Consider the following 20,838-nt stretch of genomic DNA (forward strand, 5'->3'; position numbering starts at 1 on the left):
TACACGTAATTTATCCTTTCAAAATAAAGCCTAAAGCTTACATTGAATGACTTTTGTGAAGTAATTTCTCATTCGACAATATTTTTGATTTTATCCAATTACAATGCGGGTATTGCCAGGGTTTAGGTAAAACTACAAAAATGGATGAATCATAGATATTTTGCTCCCTGAATCTTGAAATCGAAAAGTGCCTGAGTAAACATAACCAGAAATTTATGTAAAAAAGGTGAGAGCTGTTTTTGTAAGTGGCTAGACATCAACATTGTCAAATTTATAAAAACTTTATGACATTTCCATAGATGGACTAAGTCTAAATATCCTTCTTACTTTTATACTTATAATTTACATGGAAAGGTTTTTCTGGTTTGACTGCACAATGAATCCATAACAAAAAGCCTGTAAAATTCTTTTGGGAAAATTTTTAATCAACCACCACACCTACAATTCTGGCCGTTAATTTTGTTTGTCTGAATAATCGTTCATTTATCATAATTTATGTTTACAAACTCATCACATCAAAACTATTATAGGTTAATATTAAGCTACACATGTAATACAAGGAAAACTGGTATCTTCATCTACAGAATACCTCTTTGACTTTAATATGTTGAAGATTACAAGAAGTCACATTCATGGTATATCAATTCAGCTTTCAAGACGTTTTGGCCACACTACCAGTTCAAAATGTTGAAGATTACAAGAAGTCACATTCATTGTGTATCAATTCAGCTTTCAAGACATTTTGGCCACACTACCAGTTCGACAACAGGTCGTTTCGGCCACACTATAAGATTGGCTACAGTTGTTTCAGCCTGAGTTGATTCAGTAATACTTTTTCATATTGTTCTTAACATGCATATATAACTTATGCATTAATTGTTTTGACAGAAATTTGTTTTGAAAAGAAATATTACTTAAACAAAAGTGATTCTGCCATAAAGTGCATCTGCTCTGAAACAAGAGGACACACGACTTTCTTATGTCACACATGATTAAGACATTAATAATGTTTCCATTTGACTTTGGTTTGATTAATTTATTTTTTATAGCAAACTGAGACATTTGTTCCATTACAAAAACTTGTATGAGAAACATGGTCACCAATGGTATTCATACTTCTGGTGTGCTGATTCCATTTTTAACAGAAATATGTTTGATAATGTGCCATCCTCTTATTGAGTTGTTTCATCTGCATTCAAAATCTCCTTATTTCTATATGGTTTGTTGATGTGTCAACATGGAGTAAAAACCTCAATTCTAATTACTGTAAACATATTTTATTTAAGAAATCGATATAATATATAGCTACAAGGGTAAAGACAAATACGAAATATACAAGAGATTCAATAATTGGGATTAGGAAACAAGAGCAATTGAAGATGACAAATAGTACCAGTCACTTTTCCTCTGCTGAAGGGAAAGCTCAAACGAGAGCAGCAGTTAAAATATACATACAAAGGTTCCAATTTTCTTTACATGATGTCACAATTTCTCTGGTGAAGGGAAGGTTTAAACAAGAGCAGAGGTGAAAATATACATGCATGCAAAGATAAAAATAAGAAGATGTGGTATGATTGCCAATGAGACGACTCTCCACCAGAGACCAAATGACATAGAAGTAATCAACTATACATGTAGGTCACTGTCAGTGTTCCCGCCTGCCCTAAATAGAAGGGCGGCCCGCCCTTGGTGCCCTTACCCCCGCCCTTCTGCCCTCCAAAGCAAAAGAATGCACCCCTCTGCCTTTTCAAAAAATTAAAATTTCCAAATTTCATGCCTATCGGCGTTTCCGGTAAAATTGTTACCTGATTGTGTAACACTAATTAACTGACAATGGGATTAAGTTAAATACCTAATGCCTTTAACAGTTTTATCACCTTTGTTAATGATTGTTTACTGCTAATTAGTGGATTTAAGATAATTGAAGAAATACTAGATATTTAATACAGAATGAAATGTCCACATGTTATCCATTTGTAATGTTTATGTACAGCATGTACACCTGAAAAAATGTATTTCAGTAGGCATAATATCAAAAATAAAATCTAAAACAATTTTAAAGGCACACATAGTATTGACTTAGTTAGTAAAAAAATGTTTTGTTTCATAACCATGAGTATGAAATTTAAAGAAGAATCAAAGAAATTTGTACTTTGAACATAACAAGTTTGCACCACTTCCTGTTTTACTTCTTGTATTTTATAATCCTCCTTTCATAGGAGCACTCAACAAATGCTTTTATTTTTAACAATGATGGAGAAAAAAGTAACTGTTTATACCTTCTGCAATATATGCAATATATTATTGTATCAATATAATATGATCATCTCCTGTCTCACCTGTTATATTTATAAAACTCCTTACTTAGGAGCACTTTGGTGTGCACTTAAAAATATTTTTTTGTAACAATTGAAATGATAATAAATCACTTTAATAACAATATACTATATGTTTGTTCAAGCAATTTAAATGTAGATAATTTAATTAGATTAAACATTCAATTTTGCATATATAACTCCATCTTTCAAAACATACTTGTTTATTTTTGTAGACTGGTATAAGTTATAAAACATTGAAATTTCTGATAATTATTTTCCTTATCAAATGTACAAGTTTGTCTAGATTAACATCAAAATGATATGCTTTGCTTCATGGTATGATAATTTGATAAAAAAAATTCTTACTGGAACCAACATCAAGAACAGATTAATTTCTGAATATGGTTTAAATACAACTAATGTTCTCCAGTTGAGCCTAGCAGTATTCAAGGTAATTATTTATACACTGTCCAACAGTGCCCTTACAATCTAGGTTATTACGCTAAAGTGCCCTTTCAGACAACTAGCACCCTTCTGCCCTGAGATTCAAGCTGGAACACTGACTGTACAGCCTTCAACAATGAGCAAAACCCATACCACATGTAAAGGTTCCAATTCTATTTGTATGATGTCATAATTCAGCTGATGAAGGGAAGGTTCAAACGAGAGTAGCAGTAATGATATACATGTAAAGGTCCGGTTCTTTTTGTATGATGTCGTAATTCCTCAGTTAAAGGAAGGGTTCAAACATGAGAGATTATAGATTTTCAATAAATTTAATCTTCAGCTCACATTCATTTTTACTTTCAGAACAATAGTTAACATGGAACAGAAAGAGACTGATATCTGTAACAAGCAAAAAGATCCAGATAACATCACAGACAGTGTAGAAGGAAAGACACTTTACTCAGACTTTGACAGAAATCTCAACCACCAATTTCCTGCATCAGACTATGACGACCAAGGAGGAAATTATGACCCAATTTCTGAATTATCACAACTTTCAATCGACTCCTTAACTTTAGACAAATTACCTCTTGAACTATTGATACATATATGCAATTTCCTGGAAGCAGGTTTTGTTATTCACACTTTCAGCAAAGTGTGTCAGTTGTTCAAAGACTTATTTGAAGGTGATTCATATTGGATAACCAGAATAAGGAAAAGGTGGCCCAAACCATATCCACCTGTTTCAGGTACATTGTATGATAATTATATATAAATAATACTTTTATATCATGATTGTATGTATCAAAGAGTATCAGTTTGAATAAAGGGTGATCAGGGTAAACATGGTAAATATTATTGAGATATATATATAAATATATAAATAAGCAATAATAAATCCCATATATACATCTTATTTCTTGCAAGATGGAGTTTGTCCTTTTTAATTTGCAATTCTTGCAACTGAAAATTATTAAGGAAAAGTCAATTTAAGATGATTATTGGCTATATATAGGCATTTTTAGTTTAATTCAATATATTTATTCAACCACAGGCCATACCTTTCCTACCTTTAAACATTTATATTCTATCATTTCTTTCAGATGAAGATTTTAATTGGCAAGAAGCTTGTATAGAAAGAGAGAAGTGTTGTCGAGTATGGTCAGATACAAAGAATCAGACAGAATCAATCGTGTATAAAGATACTATATTTGCTCCAGTGGATTCTGTTCATTTGATGGAAGTAAGAGGAAACATTTAAAACTTTGGTATAAATGAAAGAGGGTCTAGATGGGTTTACAGAATAGATAATGAAAAGCCAAAAAATAAAGGATTTAGGAAAGTGGACCCAAAAAATAAAGACTTGAGTAAAATGGTGTGCTCACAGTTATGGTTAGAAAAAAATGAAAAATAGAGAAAAATGACCTATAAAATTATAGAATGCAGAAATTAAGAACTCCCAATCCAGACCCTCATGAGAGGAGATGTTAGGTAAATTTAAATGAGATAGCAACAATAAATGAAAAACAATTATTGCAGACAACAACCAAAGACAACCACTGGACTTCAGATTATAAAATGAGTTCCCCAGTAAGTCCAGAGATCTGACGTCAATTTGCAATCATACAGTACCATTCAAAAGGATCAGCTCTCCCACACCCTACACCAAGGAAAATTTCGGAGTCACTCCGAGAATCTCCAATATTCCTCCCAAAATGTTGGGAGGAATTTAGGAGTAATCTCTCCCAAAATCGCGTAAATGTTAATTGTGATAGCGAGCTCACTCCAAACACCGAGGAATTAATTGCCCTAATCCTACTTTAATCTATGCCGGCACACGACTGATAGGGTAATTGGATAACCTGATGTCATAAACAATTATATTTCCGGTCTACTGTACCAGTTTACATGTAAGTGTCAAACAAGTGTATAATTTTAAATGTCTTTTTATAGTGGTTAAGTTTAATTTTTGTGTTAAAAATAAGTTAAAATATTTTCGTATTTCTTGCTTGCTAATCTAAAAATATCTTTACCTAAATGGACTTGCTTGTATAAAAAAAAACAAACATTTCCGAAAAAGGTTTATAAAATTTTGTGGAAAATGTGGAAAAAAACGCGAAATTCTATTTCAAAGCTGAATAAATGTGAGCAGTTTAAAGAAAATAACGTGTCTCAAAGTTTTGTATACAAGTAAAAAAGAAAATATTATTCACCATTCGTTATGCTTAATAAGTCTACAGCATTTTCTTTTTACGATTATCTAATTGCTTGAAACAAATAAAAGATTTAAAAGCAAAATGTTGTTGTTAGTTCTTTCAATTGCATTAAAGTTTTATAAAAAAACACTTACGAAAAGGGACATACTTGTGTAAAAATAAACGGAAACTACCGCTGATTAAATGTGAACAGTTTAAAGAAAATTACGTGTCTCAAAGTTTTGTATATACAAGTAAAAAAGAAAATATTATTCAACATTCGTTATGCTTAATAAGTCTACGGCATTATCTTTTTACGATTTGTTGGCATTGCTTTAGGATAATAATACATTTCGGCTACAACAGGAATACTTCCACAGCTGCACAATGACTCGTCTTTGCATAATATTTATTTACGCACAATGAATGTAAACTTGTGTGTTGTATTTTGGACAGCACTTGATCTTAAAAGAAATTAATTTGCTGTGGGAAGACAATTCCACGATACACATCTCAGTGTGACTTCGCTCACAATAGTAAATGCTTAAAATAGCTGACATTAATTTTATCCACAGCACGAGATCTTTATATGGCGGGAAATAATATCACGTACCAGTAAACTCAGGTGACCTCTCTGAACATCCGTGGGAAAATTCATTCAGGTTTTTAAAGTAGCTTTGTATTAATGATTGACATTTTTGTACGTTAGTATTGAGGCTCTAGAAGGTCCTTTTACAATTGATTAACCGGAATCTAAAATATAATCCTTTTCCGAATAAACGAACACACGTCTTCTTTAACTATTTTATTTTTTATGTTTTATCAGTCAAAACCTACCTGAACATTAGTTATACGTCCATAGTCAACAATATAAATTTATTGTAGATGAAAACACGATGCATGTCGTTAAGTTGGGCGTTGGTAGAGATCCTCTGTGAAAATATGTAGATCGTTAAAATCCTGTCCACTTATATTTTCTTGTAGCATCTGGGTACGCGATATAATTTCATTTTAATATTTTTTGTATATATATTTGATTTTTTTCTATAGTAATTGTTGCAATAGTTCATTTTATTTCATTTCGCCAAGGACTTTTAACGAGCAGTAAAATACGGATTGCGCTCATCCAATTTTTTTTTTAAATAATCAAAGATCAATAACAGAGATAAACGATGATTTTTTTCCATATAATTAATTAAGTTGTGAATGTTGTGTTGTGTCTGGGCGGGAAATTTCTCTCAGTGTTTTGTTTTCATGAATAAAGGGCATGCATACAAAACTTATTCCCTTTGTTTTCAACCATAGATGTGTCTTTTCGGAATTCAAATAATTCAAGTCGGTCATGTACTGAGGTAGTGAAACATAATATTTTACATTGCAAAATAAATATGCACCTGAAATTTCTTACTGAGTAAGTCATAAAAGATTCTAATTGTGGTAAAATCGTCTTTGTTGAAAGAACTGACCAGACTATAATAGAAATACAAAATAAGTTTTTTCTTCGTATTTTTATTTGTTTGTACGTTTTATTTCAAATGACAATGACATAAGGCAAAAACATATAAGAATAATTATCTTATGCTGAATGATAATGTCACATCTTTATCTGTCAAAGAAAGAAAAACATTTGTTAAAATTTTAATACCGTGTTTTAAAGCACATAGGTGCAATCAAGATCGATTAAATGTACATAGGTAAATAATCTGGCTAATCCGATTATGTTGTCACGCGTCGTTAATTTTTAGGACATCCGATGGGCAATAAACCAATTAACAGCCACAGTGTTGGGAGAGAATCTTTGGAGGAAATTGGGAGTATAATCCGCGGTACGCGGTGTGACTCCGAAAAACACGGAAATCGGAAAAAAACGATCTCGAATCGATTCGTTTAAATGGTACTGTACTAGAAGACTTTGATACACTGACAACCATTAACAAGGTTCTGAACTTGAGTCGAAACTAAAATAAATGACAAAAAGTATAGCAACATGAAAAGTAGTGCTAAAATTATTTTGAATAGCATTACCCTGTTATAAATTGCCTTTATAATTGAAAAGCATACATTTTCGCTAAACTAGTACACATTTTTGTTTAAGGGCCAGCTGAAGCCCACCTCCGGGTGCGGGATTTTCTCGCTGTGTTGAAGACCCATTGGTGGCCTTTGGCTGTTTTTTTTCACTTTGTTCGGGTTTGTGTCTCTTTGACATATTCCCTGTTTCCATTCTCAATTTTATTGCAAGTATTGAAGTACCTGTGTCATACTGATTTCTTTTATTAAGTACAGAAAATATTGAAATGTAGCATAGTAAACATGTTTTGAATACACCAGTATTAACAACTTTTATTCCTGCTGAAACACACATTTTAGATTCTTTTTCTATAGTTGCTGAAAAATTCAATACATGACCAATCTTCAATTACTACATAGTTATGAAAGTGAATTAGAAAATCCTGAAAAGCATCTTAAGATTTTAGTCTCAATAAATACCTTTTATAAAAGGTTTTGTTGACACAATTGCACCTAGTTAATTCAGTTTCACTTAAAGTTCCTTTTTTTTTTGCAACAATATAGAATTAATATAGTAGATTTACATTTTGTTGATAGTTGTTTTTTTCTATTTCAAAATGGCCGTTTTTTAGTTGTTTTATTCTATTTCAGAATGGCAGATTTCTAGCATCAGGATCCCGAGATAGATATTTAACCTTATTAGATCTGTCTAAGTATGACCCTACCACTTCCAAACAGAATGATATGAAAGTGTACGCCAGCGACAAAGCACATAAGGTAAATGGAGACATAATTGATATGGGTTTGTAATGAGTGTAAAGTCATATCAAAAATAAATTTATACAGTAAAATTTGATGCCAATATTTCTTTTGTCATACTTGTTTTATAGAAAGTCTTCTCTCACCATAAACATTAATATCCCATATTTTAGAACTAACCTGCAATAATATCTAACAATGCAGCTTATTCATAGCTTGCAATGGCATTCTTTATCTCTTTCCTAAACTAATTCCAAGCAATTAAGAGCAAGTTATTTTTCCTTTGTGTTGTACTAGTATTTAAAAGTGTCTGAAATTTCTCACCTTTACCCTTAAAACAGTTAAAATTTGAGGATCTTTTCTGTTTAACTAGAGATATTCATAGTTTGTGCATTTAATTTCAATTTGACTTACATTGTGTCTTTTTATTTAGGGTTGGATTTGGTCCCTGACTTCTAATGACAAAACACTCTGCACAGGATCATGGGATAGATACATTAAGACTTGGGATCTGGAAGCAGGTGTTGTAGAAACACAATCATTTAAGTATGAAAATTATTGTAGGAAAATAAATATAAAAGGAGTCTATTTTCGTAACAAAATATTGTCATTTATGGATCAAGTTATAAAAACTATCCCTTTGAAAAAAAACATTAAAATATTTCTCAATAGAAGTTCTTGCATTTACTTATTGTAAAAACACACCTTGTAAACTCATATTTTTTTGCAACTTGACAAATCTGTTTAATTTAAAACAGTTTGAAAAACACACATAAAAACATAGCTGGAAATTTTTTAGCAGAAGAGGTAAAATATTATATAATTATTAGTTTATTACTTATATGTATCTAGAAAAAGCATCTTTTTTTTTATTTGAATTTATCATAGAATTTGTAAAGTAAACGATTTCATTCAAGGTGTCTTTCAGCTATCCTAGGATTACACATAGAAGTTACATGATTTTTGGTTTCGTTTCAGGTGTCGATCAGCTATTCTAGGATTGCATATAGAAGATAACATGATTTTTGGTTTCGTTTCAGGTGTCGATCAGCTATCCTAGGATTACATATAGAAGATAACATGATTTTTGGTTTCGTTTCAGGTGTCGATCAGCTATCCTAGGATTACATATAGAGACTAACATATTATTTATTTCATTCCAGGTGTCGATCAGCTATCCTAGGATTGCATATAGAAGATAACATGATTTTTGGTAGTGGTTTTGATCGGCTAGTATATTCTATAGATCCAAGAGAAAATGTTATTAAAAAGAGAAAGTATCATCGAGGGCCAGTATTATGTTTGGCTGCTGACGAGGATTATGTTGTAACAGGAAGTGAAGATAAAACCATAGCAATCTATGACAGAAGAGCAGGAACAGTTTATAAAACTATACAGGTAAAAATCACTGGTACTAGCGATTTGGGTAGGATTTTGAGATGGTGATTTTGGTACCTAAACCAGTTTAAAGTTCATTATTATTCCAAAAATAGATTGATTGATTGGTTTTTGTTTTTATGCTACCTTAGCACAAAAATAAACAAATGGGGCATGAAGATGTTACTATAAAAATACTGCTGCAATTTCGGACACATTATGTAGTGGTATTCTCAGAGAATATGAAGAAAAAGTTGTTAATCATTTAAGGAAATACTGAAATAGGATAAATTTAGATTTGGAAATTTAAAGTTTAACCAGAAAAAAACTGTCTTTGAACCAATGAAGGGATAATTTGATAATAATTGTAAGATATATTGGTAGTATGATGAATAATCAATGGGAGATAACTACATGGGAAAAATCTTTAAGAAATGGTGTCCTTATCAAGGATTTTCTAACATTTTAATTTCTTGTCACCTCATATGCAAGGTTTATATCATATACAAAAGATAGATAAGTTGTCTGTAGCATCAACTCAATATAGGGAATCAGCGATATGACAAAGATTTTAGCATTTTAATTAACTATTGCATATAACAGGTGAATGAAACAGGGCTTCCAAAAAATATTTGAACCAGCCGGACATTTCTTGTCTTATCCCGATTTCAATCCCTTAAGACTTAGTAACAAAAGGCAAGCATTTTAATCAGTTGGGCATCATATAAACAATGATTGACACAAAAAAAGATTTTAAACTTGACTTTTGATAAAAATTCGTTGTTCTGACGTAAACTGTTCAATTGACGGTGCATCATTCAAAGTGTGCAACATCAGTGTTCTAATATCTGCCTTTAGACTCTTAATTTGTGGAAATTACGCTGTCAACAACTTCGCTTTCCATTTAAAAGAACACATTTGTCTAAAACCGGATGTTGACTTGACAATGGTAAAACATGAACCAGAGACGGATACATAAAATATGTGTACGTTTACAAAGCCTGATTGAGTTTTACATGTTTTAGTAGCTTTTTCCACGTTATTTCAGGAAAATACTCGAAATGAACATTAGATAAAGGTATCAATGATAATTTTTGAATTTTTGAAAAATTCAGATGCATAATTAAACCTAACACTTGTGTACATGCCCACACGTGTACTAGTTCAAACAACGTGGTTCTGGCGATTTTTCAATTACAACCTTTTTTAATTTTTTCATTAAATAATGTTCATATACGTATCTGATAATCTAAATCTTTTTGACTAAATTGATTAGATGCAAACTGCTGAAATTTAAAAAAAATAACTTTTAAGTAAATAGACTGATCATTGACAAGTAAAAGCCATAATAAGCTTGTCAGACGGGACAAGTAAGAAAATAAATTAAATCCAACTTTGATGATCAAAGTAATAAACAAAAAACAAGAAAAGGAGATAAAAACAAATATTAATCTGACATGTTTACTTGCAATCGATGATTTAAAACTGGTTCCTTTGTCAGATACTTATACCAGTCTTACCTGTAACAAGACATTTCAGCACCGGGAAAGAATCAGCTCCATGTTTTATAGACAGTTCAGCACCGCTGGAGACATTTCGGGACCAAGACAAACCAGTACCTCGTTTTCCTACATTGTTATGTTGCTTTATGATAAATATATGATAAATTTTATTTAGCAAAAATATTTTTAAAAGAAAAATGAAGAAATTATTGACCATAAAATCCAAAAAATCATATTTGATCATATTTAGACAAAACAATTTTTGATTGTGTTTGAATAAACATTTTAATATATTAAAAACAAAGCTGATAGTAGTAAGGCACTAATCATAATAATCAACATTTTATCAACATAAAACCAGGATACAAACCAAATGAGTGACAAGCCTACCAGACTTTGCCTGATGTGAAGAGTCTGATGAGACTTTGGCATTGATGAAAACTAGAACCTAAGTCCTGTGACTAGAAATGACTAGATTCAGTTGTTCCCGACTCTCTATTTTTGAAAAGGATATCAAGAGATATAAATCAAATTCTGCTCTAATGTTTTAATTCATTTTGTTCATTGAATCAACCTAAAATGCAAAAAAGTTTAATATAAAGTTTGTTTTTTTGGACAAATCATAATTCCATTCGGACAAGTAAGTTTTGGTATGTTACTTGTCCTATTGGACAAGTTGAAAAAAAAAGTTATTGTAGAGGCCTGCACAGGTGATAACAGGTAAATTTCACCTGTTAGATACTTACATGTAATTAACTTTGATTGTAATGAGAGGGGATTATAGTAGGGCTTGTTTATAGAGAACTGTCACTTTTATGACCAGAAAAGTGTGGCTGTTTAAGGCACAAGGTCAAGTCAAAATGGTTGATTTTTCTGAATCACATGAACGATGAAATGGCAAACCAACATAAAATGTTCGTTTCATTCTTGGCCCAGTCAGACATTGTCCGATAAATTTAAATTTGTCCGGCAAATATGACTATTTTGGAAGCCTTGGTATGAAACCCGATCATTTTCTATACTAATTAAAATAAGTGGATGAAAGATATTATCCCATACCTGTTGTATAACTTCTAATGTGAAGGTTTTATTCGTAACTTTTTTTAATTTCAGTTAGAGAACTATCCTATGAGTTTAAATTTAGGACACCGACAGTTATGGGTAGGAGATAAGACTGGTGGTATACATGTGTATAATACAACTTGTGGACAGTTTAAACACATAGAGGTATGTAACCTATTTCTTGATATTTCAAATAATATTTTTTTAAGAATTAAAGATTTTGTTACATATAGATTTTTTTTTGGTGAAATTTTCATCAGGTGTTTTATTTTTAAGAAAATTTTACCCTATGGTAAAATTGCAACCAATTTTATATATCAACCAGACAGTAAGCAGCCTCATTTGTACAGTAACTTATACATGGGGAAAATATGTGATGATTCATAGTTAACTAAAAGATATGTATGAGTATTACAGCATTTTTTGCCCCCTCTGCTATCCATAGCGGAGGGGGTATTTAGCTTTACCCTTGTCCGTCGGTCTGTCATCCATCTGTACGTTCCGAGATTGGTTTCCGTTCTTTAACTTTAGTTTGCCATAGCCAAATGTTATGTAACTTATACAAAATGCTTATTACCACAAAACTCAGATCATTCGAATTTGTGTGGTTTCACTTTTACCGTTCTGGAGTTATGCCCCTTTATAATGTAATATGCAAACAGGGGCATCATCTGTGACCCATGAACACATTCTCCATTTATTTTTTTATTTCATTGGAACATTGCAAAAAAAGTGATTATGTGATAACCAAGTAACCTCATTATTGGTCCATCAATGCGCCTCCGGGTGCTGGAGTTTCTCGCTGCATTGAAGACCCATTGGTGGCCTTCGGCTGTTGTCTGCTCTATGGTCGGGTTGTTGTCTCTTTGACACATTCCCCATTTCCATTCTCAATTTTATATTAAATTAATATGTTGTTGTTGTTAGTTTGTCATTGATACACTAACAATAATAGAAAGCATGTCACAAGAAAAGGAAATAAACAAGTAGAAGTGGTTTGAAGGTTTACAACCTTTAGCAACTAGAACAAAATGTACACTCTAAGTCAAGCACTAAACGACTAAAAAATTAAACTTTAAGCAAAGCCATTTTAAGAAACAGCTAATATTTATCTCTTTTGTACTCTTTTTTTTCAGAGTTGTGATGTTGGTCATACAGGAAAAGTTACTGGCATCATATACACACCTGGTGCCCTGTTTACATGTTGTACTGATACAACCATAAAGGTTTTGGAACCCAGTTTAAATCCAGGCACCATCAACACTCTGACCTCACATGAAGGAGAAGTTGCAAGGGTAGGTTTTTTGTAAGATTGTTATCTTATTGTTTAAAATCAAACTAAAAGCTAACATGATCAACCTTTCTTTCAAAATAAGAATCTCTGAAATTGCGGGTTTTTTGTGTACGAAAAAATATGATAAGGATGCTTGAGGCTAGCTTTTAAGAATGGTGCTGTGATTTTTTTTTGAGATTGGTAAAAGCATGGTTTTAATCCAAATATAACCAGACAGTGATAGATGAAAACAATGCCACAGTGATTTTTAGTGTGTCACTGGACAGCAAAGCTTAAGCAACACATAGGGGTATCTTCTGATGTCTTGCATCACAGTTTATTAATCTGCAACTTCTTGGTAGCAGCTTAACAGAATACAGCCAAACTTGCTCAGATTTTTTATAGGAAGTTGACCTTTTGCTACAATGTATTATAAAACAAGAACTTAGCCATTTCTACTGAAATTACTCTGAGATTGCGGGCAACACACATCTTCCTTGGAAGACTTATACATTTGTTCTTGGCATTTTTAACTTTTTACTTGGATTAAATTATTATGGAGTTGAATTTTTGCATTCAAATTAAAGTTACAGTCAAAAGTATTTATCATTCAACAATACTGATGATGGGAGTTTTTAACGACCTTGACTGGCTATACAGCTCTCGCATGGTCGGTGAAATTCAACAATAGACAAGTGTCAATGCAATATGTAAAGCTCTAAACAATAGACAAGTGTCAATGCAACAGAGTTCTCGATAAGTGGTGGTCCTAGGGATGTGACCACCACATTTTTGGGAAGGACCAACACAATTTTGGTAATTTGCAATAGAAATGATAGTGAGGACCTGCATATTTTCTTCAAAGACCACCAGGCAAAAAAAGATTTCGAGAACTCTGATGCAATATCTAAAGCTCTAAACAATAGACAAGTGTCAATGCAATATGTAAAGCTCTAAACAATAGACAAGTGTCAATGCCATATGTAAAGCTCTAAACAATAGACAAGTGTCAATGCAATATGTAAAGCTCTAAACAATAGACAAGTGTCAATGCAATATGTTAAGCTCTAAATTGTCTAACACAGTTGTGAATAAATCTAATAGAGACATTAGGCACTAACAATGATTTACCATTAATACCAAATTCTCTAAATGACAAAAACATAAAGTTATAAAAAAAGAAATCCACTGTTGAGGTTCCAGACTTGGAACAGGCAAATGACTATTAGCATTATAAACTTCAAGGTCTTTTTTTCAATCAAATTTGTACGACTATTTTGCTGATTCAGAGTCAGTTAGCTACCTTAGTAAGTTAAACCTGACTTTACAATATATATATTTATATAATTTTGTTTCAGATATCATATCAGAATGGAATATTAGCAAGTGCAGGAAGTGATGTCTCAGTACGGATTTGGAGACCAAAAGATACTTGGTACTAAACTTCTTAAAGACTAGAAAAAACAGATGAAATTGGGAGTAGTGCAAAATTCTGCAATATTAAATACACTGGTGCTTGCTTATGGCTGCTGACAGGGTTGACAATGCAATCTGAATATTTTTAGTCCCAGAACTTGCATCTGTGAAATAGGATTTATGAATAAATTTATAAAATACTTATTGTGATTGCAGAGATAAGCACATAACAAGTTAGATATGTAGTAGTAAAAATTAAAAAGTAAAGGAAAGATTATATTTAGGAAGTGTGATCTGTTATGATGAGGACAGGTTGTTAATGGACCAAGTTTCATCTTTATTGTTTTCATTTTTCTTAGTTTCACATTCAATTGGATCTTACCTATTTCACAGCTAAAGTCTTAATAAATTTACTTAAGTATTAGGTTATCAACAATTCAATCAGTGTCATTGTATGTATAATTATTCAGCCTTTACCGTTATCGTTTGATGGCAAAAGGGAATAATCATATTTTAGACTTTTTTTATTATTGATGATGGACAAGTGCAGGATTGTTATGCTTTCTTGAGTTGATATACCACTGTCTTTTAGTACGGAAAATACAGTTGTGACAAGGATTAATAATGAAGTGAAAAGAATAATGTTTAAAGCGAATGATGATGTAGAAATATATATCAATAAGTTAAGCTTTGCTGTTGAAATTCATCTTTCAAGATGGCAAGCGTTTACCGGACACATTAAAAAAAAATCTACACTCAAGGTAAGTTGCTAAAACATAGCTCAAAATGCTATAAAAACATTGGAATTTTCTTCTTTTTTTTCCTTTGGTGCTTTCCCTTGCAACAATTGTATTTTTTTAAACCAAGGTTTTCTTATGAGATGAAAATCAAGAGTTACCTATGTTTAAAAGGTGACATTTCTTGAGATTTTGAAATATTGTCAATAAACTTAATATTCCAAAATTGCATTTAACATGGTCAAGCATGAAATAATTGTTTTATTAAGAACAACATAACATTATGATGATAATTTACACATTTGTTTGTTTTTTTTGTTAATAATGTATTATGTTTAGGCCTTCAATTCAAGTATCTGTCATGTCTGTGATAATTTTTAGTATGTAACATATATATTGCATAAATATTTTAAACATTTTTGTTTTATTATATGTATTCCACATCCGAATCTCAAACTTATTGCTTTGTCATGTTTAAAATTAATATATGAGATGTTATCATCAATTTTAGATGATTAGCAAACTATATTGTTCATTGCCCCCTTCTATAGTTTGGGCAGGGCTCGACAATAACGCTTGTCCGATTGTGCGGTACCAGAGGAAAAAAAGGTCGGACAAGTAAAAGCTATAATAAATTTTATTTAACAAAAATATTTTTAAAATAAAAAATGAAGAAATTATTGACCATAAAATTCATAGAATCATATTTGATCATATGTAGACAAAACAATACTTGATTGCTTTTGAATAAACATTTTAATATATTAAAAACAAAGCTGATTGTAGTAAAGCATTAATCATAATAATCAGTATTTTACCAACATAAAACCAGGATACAAACCAAATGAGTGTAGACTGACAGGCCTACCAGACTGTGCCTCATGTGAAGAGTCTGATGAGACTTTGGCATTGATGAAAACTAGAACCTGTGACATGACTAGATTCAGTTGTTCTTGACTCATATTTTTGAAAAGGATATCAAGAGATATAAATCAAATTCTGTTCTTATGTTTTAATTCATTTTGTTCATTGAATCAACTTAAAATGCAAAAAAGGTTAATATTAAGACAAGTTACAATTCCATTCCCACAAGTAAGTTTTGATGTGTACTTGTCCTATTGGGCAAGTTGAAAAAAAAGTTATTGTTGAGGCCTGTTGGGTCATGAAATTTATCTTGGAAATGGTTGCTTGATGTTTTTGTTTTTCCAATGTTATTTATTATTCACATTGTTTTAAAATTCTTCACAGAATAAAAACTAGAACATTTCAAAATTGGCTTGAATAATCTCTAGTGAATTTCCTGTTGAAAAAATAATCAAAAATCTGAGCTTCAAGGAGTATACAAACAGAGACTGGTAAATAAAGCCTGGACCACTTGGCACACACATATCTGCGACATAGAATACAGCACCATTTCAGATATGTTCTATGGTTTTTAAGTGCCAGGAAAGAAATCGAAAATCTTGTACCAATGAATTTCAATTGAAAAAAATGTCCTTCAATCTCTTGATAAAGCCCATTTCATTTGAAAGACATTAAATAAAATATAAAAATTTTGAATAGAAGTAAAGAACAAATTCTTAAAATTCATCTGAGTAAAGTTTACGCATATTTATGACAAAGAAACTCAAAAGGCAAGATTCACACACACAATTAAGACTTGAACCCACTAAAACAAAACAGCCAATACAGAAATGTATGCTTTTGAAGTATGTATTTCATATAAATATAGTTAGTCAACAGCTCGACAGCTATCAATTGTGACATGTGAATGCTTTTTGGATCTGTCAGACACTTGCTTCCAGTTTTCTGATACTTTGAATTGTAAGTGTGGGTATGCTTAGCATGTCAACTCAAGCATACTTATTCTGAAACACTGGGCCAATTTTAACCACATGGGCTTAACAGTCTTTGGAGTTTCTTGTAGAAAATATGTGTTTGTGCCTCCTCATCAAGCAATATGGCCACCACAGCTACAAATGGAACATAAGGGGTAAATTGCATATAATTTTTCTTCAAATCAGAAAACGAAAATTTGCCCATGCAAAAATTTACCGAATGCCAACATCTTACTTTACTCATCTTACTTATCTTACATCCAACATCTCACGACACTTACAAAAGAAGAAATCCTGGATAATCATAGGTCTGTTCTATGTTCCTTTGGAATTTCAACCAAAGATGAAGAACTGGATCTTCCATCACTGTATTGGATACCTAAACTACATAAGTGTCCTTACAAACAACGGTATATTGCTGGGTCTTCCAAGTGCTCCACGAAATCTCTTTCTAAATTATTAACATCTATTTTATCAGCAATCAAAGCGGGGCTCCAAAGTTATTGTGAAACTGCCTATTCTAGAGGTGGCGTGAATCAGATGTGGATACTAAAAAATTCCAAAGATCTTTTAGAGTACATACAATCTAAGACTCTCTCATCTTGCAATAGTATTAAAACATTTGACTTTTCTACACTTTACACAAGTATTCCCCATTCCAAACTAAAAGACAAATTGAAAGAGTTGGTTTTACTTTGTTTCATTAAAAAGAATGGCGAACGTAGATACAAGTATCTTGTCTTGGGGAGGGATAAATCCTACTTTGTAAAGAATCACTCTGATTCAAACAAAAAATTCTCTGAAACTGACATTATCAAGATGCTTGATTTCTTGATTGACAACATATTTGTTACGTTTGGAGGACGTGTTTTTCAACAGACTGTCGGAATTCCAATGGGAACCAATTGTGCCCCTCTTCTTGCCGACTTGTTTCTTTATTATTACGTTTGGAGGACGTGTTTTTCAACAGACTGTCGGAATTCCAATGGGAACCAATTGTGCCCCTCTTCTTGCCGACTTGTTTCTTTATTATTATGAGGCTGACTTCATACAGGAACTTCTTAGGAAGAAAGATAAGAAGTTAGCAATATCCTTTAACTCTACGTTCCGCTATATAGATGATGTTCTTTCACTAAATAATACAAAATTTGGTGACTATGTTGAACGAATCTATCCCATCAAACTAGAGATAAAGGATACTACAGATACAGTTAAGTCTGCCTCATATCTTGACTTACATCTAGAAATTGACAATGAGGGTCGGTTGAAAACAAAACTTTACGACAAAAGAGATAATTTCAGCTTCCCAATTGTGAACTTTCCATTTCTATGTAGCAACATTCCAGCAGCGCCTGCATACGGAGTATAAATCTCCCAATTGATACGATATTCCCGGGCTTGTGTTTCCTATCATGATTTCCTTGATAGAGGATTGCTGCTCACAAGGAAGCTATTAAGCCAAGAGTTCCAAATGGTGAAGTTGAGATCATCCATTCGTAAATTTTACGGACGCCATCACGAGTTGGTTGACCGTTATGGAATAACCGTTTCACAGATGATATCGGATATGTTCCTTATGTCGTAACTACAATATCCTTCCCTTTTCACGAATGTGACTTACCGAATAAGACTATTTACCGGATTTGTAATAACATAAGCAACACGACGGGTGCCACATGTGGAGCAGGATCTGCTTACCCTTCCGGAGCACCCGAGATCACCCCCAGTTTTTGGTGGGGTTCGTGTTGCTTAGTCTTTAGTTTTCTATGTTGTGTCATCTGTACTATCATTTGTCTGTTTGTCTTTTTATTTTTGGCCATGGCGTTGTCAGTTTGTTTTCGATCTATGAGTTTGACTGTCCCTCTGGTATCTTTCGTCCCTCTTCTTTCCTCTTCAAGAAAATTATCAGAGGACACTATTTAGGAGTGAATGCCCTTTAATGACAGTTTTGAACCAATTTTCATGTTTTTGCCCATCATCTGTAGGAGTATAATGATCAACAATACAAGATCTACAAAATGCCAATTCATATTTGTTTACTGGTATTACTTAAACAATCAATTGACTCGCTACAGAATGGCCCTTAAATCATGATTTTTGAACAATTTTATAACTTTAGTAGATAAAAGAATTATTGTAAACAGCAAAAATTATCAGCAATACAAAATACAGAAATATTCATACTGAAATCTTCAGCTAACTCCTTATAGGAGTAATTGCTCTTAACGGACAATGAAAGAATACAATATATATACAAAAGTAATAAGCAATACCAGATTTTTAAAAAAGCCACTATGACTTCAACCAACCGTTGAATTAAAATAGGAGTAAATGATCTTAAATAATAATTTTTGACAAATTTTAATTTGCAGCTTGTGAATGACAGTTATGAATTTAGGAAAGTATTTTTTCGAATCTTTCGGACACCTACTTCCTGTTCAAAAGTTTTTTTCTCCTATTATTGAGTTTATGCTTATTATTTTGAAAAGTAGAAACATAAACTATAAAACATGACAATAATCAACAATATGATATCTACAGAAATGTTGGCATGACAGATACATTAATTCACTCAACAAAGAAGTAAAGTTTCATCATAATTGGACAAATATGGTTGTGTTTACACCACAAAATCAAATAAAGTATGCACAAATCTGGACATCTGGGGTCTTTTAAAGCCTAGCAACACATAGATAGATAAAGCAATACAAGATCTACAAAAATGTTGATATGACTGATACCTTCAACTGACTCAAAATAAAAACTATTTCCATTAAATGGGTATTTTTGACAGCCAAAAACAAGATATTTTAAAAGATTCTAATAAAACCTATTTGTCAGTGTGCCCCCTATGCCCCAAGTCTTTGTCGACAAAATATTTTCTAACACAAAGTTATTGCTACTGAATCTGCTTATCTAGATCGGAAATTAAGCTTGATTTGACTTCTTAAACTGGACGTTAATTGAAAAAAAGAGGTTTCAATGGCCAAAGTTCCTGTGAGCTAAGTAATTGACTTCTTGTTTAACAGTTCATTAAGTTATTTCTTGAAGTTATTTTCATAAGTCGACATATTACGTTTCGTACAAATGTAAGAAAAAAAAATCAATAATGACCATTTAAGAATGATTTTACTTTATTCTAACTTGTAAGTAAAATTCATTTTAATTTATTAATGAATGAGTAAAATATTCATTTTTAGAAACTCTTAATTTATCAACGTTCACCATGTTGATTAACCGGACCATACACGTATAGGCTTATTGCTATTATTAATCTATCTATCTCACAGTGATACTATTGCTATATTTACAGAGGCGATTCCATTTTCTTCAGTATTCTTTCATACATTTACATTCCCGTTTTTCAACTAAATTTTGGAAAGTACATACAATATCAGAACCTTTTACCATTAATTCATTCATTGATATATCACTCATATGTATCCTTTAATTCCATTGGTTCTTACTCTAAATATTACCCATACATTTGTATAACCTTTTTCATTTGTCCTTTGGCAAGATATCATTACGTCTAACATTTTGAGCACTTGATTTCATATCTCATGAGACTTAAGCCTGGAAGCATGGTTTGCTTTAAGTCTGGTTGCATTTGACATGGTACTGGAACTTTCAAACTCATTAAAGTTGTCCATGGCCAACATAATTTAAAGGCAGATTTACTGTATACCAAATCTTAGATTGTAACATAGCTGTACACAACCGGTCTAGTTCTTTGCTTAAATCTGCAAATGTTGAGACAGATTGACAATTAATGTCGAAGATTTGAATTTAAAAAAACCAAGTTCTTGACTGTATTATTCAGACTGTTTTAACAAATACATGTATCAAATATTTCTTTCTTGTTCGAATCAATTTTTCAAATTAGCCACTTAAGAGGAAATAATTT

At 31.9% G+C, this 20,838-nt stretch overlaps 1 protein-coding gene across 1 annotated transcript; it reads left to right on the forward strand.

The window, feature by feature from the left end:
- The first annotated feature begins 108 nt into the window (after window positions 1–108).
- LOC127701250 (F-box/WD repeat-containing protein 9-like) lies at window positions 109–15,510 on the forward strand. Its single transcript, XM_052205071.1, has 9 exons — window positions 109–226; window positions 3,129–3,514; window positions 3,869–4,008; window positions 7,619–7,744; window positions 8,160–8,272; window positions 8,890–9,124; window positions 11,719–11,832; window positions 12,804–12,962; window positions 14,299–15,510. The coding sequence occupies exons 2-9, from the start codon at window positions 3,142–3,144 to the stop codon at window positions 14,380–14,382; spliced, it is 1,344 nt and encodes a 447-aa protein (XP_052061031.1). The 5' UTR covers window positions 109–226; window positions 3,129–3,141; the 3' UTR covers window positions 14,383–15,510.
- The last annotated feature ends 5,328 nt before the right edge of the window (window positions 15,511–20,838 follow it).

This window comes from Mytilus californianus, unplaced genomic scaffold, assembly GCF_021869535.1.
Source record: "Mytilus californianus isolate M0D057914Y unplaced genomic scaffold, xbMytCali1.0.p SCAF_1, whole genome shotgun sequence".
NCBI classification, from domain to species: Eukaryota; Metazoa; Mollusca; class Bivalvia; order Mytilida; family Mytilidae; genus Mytilus; species Mytilus californianus.

Coding starts and splice junctions, on each gene's coding strand:
- LOC127701250 (XM_052205071.1), top strand. CDS start 3,142: ATGGAACAGAAAGAGACTGATATCTGTAACAAGCAAAAAGATCCAGAT. Junction 3,515..3,868: donor ACCATATCCACCTGTTTCAG/GTACATTGTATG, acceptor CATTTCTTTCAG/ATGAAGATTTTAATTGGCAA. Junction 8,273..8,889: donor GTAGAAACACAATCATTTAA/GTATGAAAATTA, acceptor ATTTCATTCCAG/GTGTCGATCAGCTATCCTAG.